This window comes from Orycteropus afer, unplaced genomic scaffold (assembly GCF_000298275.1).
Source record: "Orycteropus afer afer isolate SDZICR_OR568_19922 unplaced genomic scaffold, OryAfe1.0 scaffold00001, whole genome shotgun sequence".
Lineage (NCBI taxonomy): Eukaryota > Metazoa > Chordata > Mammalia > Tubulidentata > Orycteropodidae > Orycteropus > Orycteropus afer.
Window position 1 is genome coordinate 15451760 of NW_006921588.1, and position 6689 is coordinate 15458448.

The following is a 6689-nucleotide window of genomic DNA, read 5'->3' on the forward strand; positions in this document are numbered from 1 at the left end:
CTTATTTTGTCATTTTGTTCTTGTATTGTCTTTCAAAATTATTCTAGGGTTTTCTGTGTGTTTTCCTCAATTTTGTTGGTGTTTTCCTTGATCTGTCTCTCAATTCATTGAAGATACCTAAATATAATTCTTTTGAATTCCTTATCAGGGAGTTCCAATGCTACGTCTTCCTCAGAGATGTGTTTTTGGTTTTGTATCTTGGTCCCTTGTTTCTCCTCCTTTATCCTGCCTCTTTGTGTGCACTGTGATGGCTCTGTTGTCTCCAAGGCATTGTGATGTTTTTGTGTTTATATTTAATTGATGATTGTATGTTGGAGTGACTTGCCCACAATTTTTGTTTTCTTTGTATGTTATCTATGTAAGCAGGGTACTGTGCTGTGCTCCTCTATTCGTTAATTGGCAGCACTTATACACTCACCACCTGTCTCCTTTCCCATTGTCAGCCTCCTGTATGTCCCTGCCATCCTTGGCAAACAGAGCCTGTCCTTAGGGCCCTGGAATCTGAATAAGAATGTCACTTTAAAATCCAAATGGTCAACACTTATAAAGATTCAAAATGACTGTGCCCTCAGTCACTTTAAATATCCCAAATGGCTGCCCCTATTAATATTCAAAATGGCTAGACAATCAGCCACTTTAATTATCCAAAATGGCCACAGCTTGTAAACAATCAAAATGGCTGCACCTTCCAGACAGCTGAAAGTCCAGAGCTCGGGTTGTTTCCTTTCTTGCTGTTTCCCTCTGTAGTCATAGGCCACCAGCACAGTCATCCTGGCGGTTCTTGGTGACCAGGGCTGATCTTTAGGTCAACTCTCAGGTCCCGATACCACTTGGAAATATTCAGGCTGTTGGTCCTGTCAGAGTAGCTGACAGTCCACTGCTTTGACCATCTCTGTACTCACTGTTTTCATTTGGGTTTTTCCACTAGTTGGTGCCTAATCTACCTCTGTATACTTCCTTTCAAAGCTCAGGGATCTAGGATTATCTTCTGTATCTCTGTCAATTGGTTTCTCTTTTCTTTGTTGAAGATAGTCAGTGTAGCTTGTCTGCCTATTCCTCCATCTTACCAGAAGTCCATTCTTTCCCATTTACTTTTATAGAAAACCTTCATCCTTCATCATAAGAGGTGACTTGGCATGTCCTTGTTTCCTGAAACCTAAAGGAGATGTAAATACCATGGGAACTGAAAGGAGGGAAAAATAAATGAGTTTAGCAGATAAGATATTGGTCTGTCTGTGGATTAATATGAAACAATGGGGTTCAGAATCTCGTCCCCTCCTGCCACTTTGGGATCAGTACTTGATAAATCCTTATAACCTAGTAAGTGAGGAAAAGTGGGGATTCTAGTTTTTTTATTTTTAAGTAACCAGTTACTTATTGAATCCTTCATGAACCATTAAATCACATTTTTGCTACTTTGCTCTCCCAATGAACTCTTTTGCACTCAATTATTGTGTGTTCCACTGTCATTTTAAGAATTCTACATTTCACTTTGGTAAGTAGTGACTGGAGTCTTAAAAGCTTGTGAGCATCCATCTAAGGTGCAGCAATTGGTCTTCAAAGATGCAGCAAACAATTAGTCCAAAGGACTAATGGAGCATGTGAACCCCAGCCTCCACTATCCTGAGACCAGAAGAATGAGATGGTACCTGGTTACCACTCTTAATTGCTCTGAAAGGGGTCATAATAAGAGACCCAGGATAGAATAGAAGAAAATGTGGAACAAAACTCAAAATCATAATAAAGATCTGGATCCCTGGTTTGACGAAGACGGGTGGAACTCCCAAGACTGTGGCCCTTAGACACACTTCAAGCTAGGAACTAAACTTAGCCCCTGTGACTCAACTGTCAGCCAAATGATAGAGAGGTCTATAAGAAAAAAAGTAATATAAGGATTATATTGTTCATTAGAACAATCAAGCATATGAGATGAAGAAGATAGCATTTTCCCAGAGATCAAGCTGGGAAGGTGAGTGGGGATGGAAAGGGATGAAAAAAGAAAGGATTGGGCATAGGGAGAAAGTGGGAAGAATGTTGTTAAAGTGTGGGATTGTAGTCAATATCACAAAACAGAATATGTATGGATTGTTAGGAAAAAAAATCCACATTTCAGATCAATTATATTATTGTGTTAGCATTTCAATAACATTTCCTTTGCTGATTCATAATTCTTATGGTTAAAACTTCTTAATGTGCTCACATTGCACCATATGTTACCACTGCTTAATTTTGTCTTGAAATATTGATTTCTAACTCTCAGGGACAGGCAGAATAAAGAAAGCATTTGGATTTAGCTTTCTCTTGTCTTTTATTACAAGTGGGAGATGGAGGTAGGTATTTACTGGTTATAAATGAGGACATAAAGGTTTGTAGTAACATCCTGATAGACTCTTAAAATAATTACTATGCTTTCTCAAGCATTTAACTCATGATTAAAATGACTGCAATTGAATGACAATCTTGGAGGGTTTGACGGTAGTGAAATTATATGTAAAAATAAACAACAGTACTAACTTCTCTAAATGTTAGGATCTCACAGTCTTATGGTATTTCAGGGCTAAATATAATGAAACCATGAGCCCTAGGGACCTTGATTTTAAGATTTTCTTTTAAAAATAATACTATTATTCTCTGAGGAACATGAAAACAGTAATATTTTATTGAGTTAAGCTAACCCAAAATAGAACAGAGGAAATCATTAAATGGGTGAACATATATCTTTCATGCCTATTCATAATATGTCTTAAAAGACACATGTCTTTTAAAAGAACATATATCTTTGATGGCCAAAACTGATATATCTTAAACAAACAAAATCACTCACAATAGGGAAAAATAGCTTGGAAATAATTACATTTATCTTCAAAGAATGGTTAATAGTCTCAATTAACTGGAATGAACTACAATGTGGGTGATCATATTATTTACATAGTCTTATGAGTGAGCAAACATGGTGTTTTATAGCTATACAGGAAGGAAGTTTAAAATATTAATATGTCCATTTATAGCCTCTGAATAGTCCCCAAATCTAGAGAGAATACAGAGTGGAAAATTTCACTCCTAATTTAGACATCTCTCCAAACTCCAGAGGAAGCTACTCAGCTGGCCTCTCCTGCTGTTGAAGCTGAGTTAGACTACTTACTGCACGATGAACCACTGGGCCAATGGCCCAAGAGCCAGACTGGAACATAAGCTACTGGATTGGACAGACTCTGACTCGTGTCAGGAACATTTCTGTGTGAGAAATAAAATAAGCCTTCCCTGGAACTGATGTTGGTTGAAATACCAACACACTTAGATGTTCTTTCAGCAGTTCCAAATTTGGGGAAAAATTCCGAGAAAATGCCAGAATATGAACTAGCATACTTAGTTGTTATTTCAACAGCTGTTAAATGTACAGTTAATAGCTATTTGATTGGGTTTCTTCGAGCTTCTCTTGACACAAGGCAAGGAGGCAATATTTTACGTTAAATCTCTCCAAAATTCAAGTTACTCTGTTTTGCTTAAGACAAAAAAAGAAAAGAAAATGACAGTCATCTACCAATATTGAAAAGAGTAGTTACAGCTTTGGGAAAAGCCCCATAAAAGAAAATACATGTGAGAAAGGGTAAAAGAAAAATCTTTATCCTCATTTTGAAAGCTCTGGATTGCCAAGGTGAGATTCAGAGACATCTCTAGTTTTCCTTCTTCAACCACCAGCTTTACTCTTTATGAAACTAAGGTTTAAATGGATAATATATCTTACAAGAAGTCATAGAACTATTGAGTTATATAGCTTACAAGATCTAGATTCTGATCAAAGGTGTGGTCCTTGAGAACAGACTGCCTATCAGCCATATACTCCACATTCATGAAACCCAAGACTGTACTTGAACAGTACCTTTCATGGCAGGTGGTGTGTACACGCTCTGCTTCCTTTGCTTAGGGGATGCTTTCTGTGACTGTGGACAAAAAGAAAAAAGTAAAAGCCTTATATTTGGATAAAAAGTACAATGCCATCAGATCTGCAAGGAAAATGAATTTACTGCCATGTTTCAAAGAGCTCTCCAATTTCCCCTTGTCATATAATAACTGTAATCAATGAGAAATTATATATTTGTTCAGAAAATATATATATGCTTAAGACATATGTGAAGCTATATGTCTGTTTTCTCATAAAACTCTTCATTCATTGCAGTCTTGAAATTACTTTTTTCTATTTTCTCACCAAGGAACATTAGTTTATTTTATAAAGAAAGAGAAAAAGACGTATCAATCCTTTCCATTTGGGACAAAAAGTTTAGTGCCAGAAAAAAGTATAGTCCAAAAGTTATGTCCATGGGGTAACAATACATATTCATGGGATTGTTGAGTGGTTCAGGAGGGATAATGAGAGTCCTTGATAAGTAATAGCAATCTACAACTCTTTTGAGTTGACATGTTCAATCTAATATCGTTATTTGGAATTATAAGGTTGGGATAATATCATTTTTTTAATGCTTAAAAGATGTCTTTTGCTAACAATGTTGCTATTTAACACTCTCATCTAAGCACAGTGGATCTGGATGAAACTATTGAAGAAAGGATTTTGCATTTTAAAATGATAAAATGGAAGAACATATTTCAGGAGAAAAACTACATATAATGATATGACACTATATATATTTTATTTGTTATAATAAATATTCTACATACCCTATGGTCTATACCATAAATCAGATTGTACCCAAAACTCCTTTTTTATTTTTATTTCTTAGAGATCACTTTTCTCTGAGAGCATTTGGAGGGTTCTTCAAGGAGCCCCACTGACCACCACAACCTCCTTTTTAATAGCGTGTGGGTTTATATTTCAATGTACACAGGGTAGGTGTTTCAATCAATGAATTTTAGCATCCAGAACAATAATTTTTGCTTTGAAAAGCTCAAATATAACTAGTTACAAGACACCTATTGGGGAGTTTTCTAGGCTTTCTGTGGTAGTTAAGGTTATGTGTCAATTTGGCTGGGCCTGGTTTTGAGTGGTTGTGCAGCTGGATAAAGTTATTCCCCACAATAAGACTGGTAATCAGCTCCATGGTGGAACCTACTGTGAGCAGCTAAGTAGCTGCCTTAGGACTGTGGTCTGCTTCCAGTATATAAGAAGAAGCTTTGAGAAAGCTCTCTGAGTTTTTTGGCATGCTTGGAACCTGCATTTGGCTGAGTCTTCATGTCAGTGGCCTGCCATGTTTCTTGCACATCTTGAAACTGTTTCTGAGCTTGAACTAGTACCCTGCCAAGTTGCTTGTAATCTTGGGACTGTGCCATTTTACTTTTCAACCTTGGGTTTGTCAGCCTTAACATCTAGCAGCTGCCTGAGTTAAGAGAAGCCTCCAGATCCAGTGGGCTGGGAGCAAGAGGCAGAGCTGAAGTCAAGGTCGAGAGTCTTCACCTAGCGCCTAGAGCTGGCAGTCTGAACTAGGACTTCTAGCCTCCTGAACTGTAAGAAAATAAATCCCTGTTTGTTAAAGTCATCCATTGGTGGTACTTCTGTTATAGCAGCACTAGAGAACTAAAACACTTTGCATGCACCTTGGAAACAGCATAGGGTGCAAAATTTGAAAGTAACTAGAAGCTGCTTCACAAAGTTGAAAATAGGCATCTTTTCTTGTGCATGCTAAAGCTTGTTGTTAGTTGTCATTGAGTCAATTATGACTCATGGTGACTATATGTACAGAGTAGCACTGCTCCATAATATTTTCAAGACTGTGCCTTTTTGGGAGCAGATCGGCAGGCCCATTTTCCAAGGGACATCTGGGTGGATTTGAACTGCCAAGCTCTCAGCGAGCAGTTGAGTGGTTAACTATTTGCACTACCCAAGGATTCCTATGCTAAAGCTTAATTTCTCTCAAAGGTATCATCAAGATGTTGATATTTTATATGACGCAAAAGTGACTATTGAAAAACATTTTAAAAAAATTCTAAATCCATATCAACAAATCAAATAGCACAAGCCTTTTTTTTTTTTTTTTTGAATTGAATGTTTTGATACCAGTCTGTTACACACAGGTGCAAGAAGGGCTATTCTACATCAATAATGTTAAATGTGTGGATGGTTGATATTATCCTTGTACCTCTGCTGCATTCAGTCACATCTGGTTGACTTTAAGAAGCAGTCACTCCCAGGGTTTCTTATATATTTATTTCCACACATATATACACAGATCAAGTGAAAAACTAATTCTGCAGGGAAGTTTTCTGTTTAGGATCATTAACTAATCATGCTACTTTATATTTTTGTAAGAGTTTAGTTTTGAGAGTATTTTCAAATTTATTATTTTAGAACAATCTTGTGAGACATTATTTTTAATTTTCTCTTCCACATTTTCTTAAATATTCCCACATGCCTACTTATGTAACAAAGAAATTGACTATTAAGTCCTTACAGATTCCCATTCGTGCTTTGTTCAGGTTTTTTTTTGTGTGTGTGTGTGTGTGTCACATTTGTTCACTTCCTTGCATATCATATATTGCTCTGGTGGTGCAGTAGTTAAGGCATTCAGCTGCTAACAAAAAGGTTGGCAGTTGGAACCCACCATCCATTCTTTGGCAAAAAGATGAGGCAGGCTGCTTCAGTAAAGATTTACAACATTGGAAACCCTATGGGGCAGTTCTACTCTGTTCTATATGGTTGTTATGAGTCGGAATCAACGCAATGGGAGTGTTTATATATA

At 36.9% G+C, this 6689-nt stretch overlaps 1 protein-coding gene across 1 annotated transcript in view; it reads right to left on the minus strand.

Moving 5' to 3' along the window:
* PPP1R1C (protein phosphatase 1 regulatory inhibitor subunit 1C) overlaps nucleotides 1-6689 on the minus strand; it is a 187534-nt gene that overhangs the window by 75733 nt on the left and 105112 nt on the right. The window contains exon 4 of the mRNA XM_042781042.1: nucleotides 3881-3941. Coding sequence (XP_042636976.1) covers nucleotides 3881-3941 — 61 coding nt within the window. The remainder of the gene's footprint in view (nucleotides 1-3880; nucleotides 3942-6689) is intronic.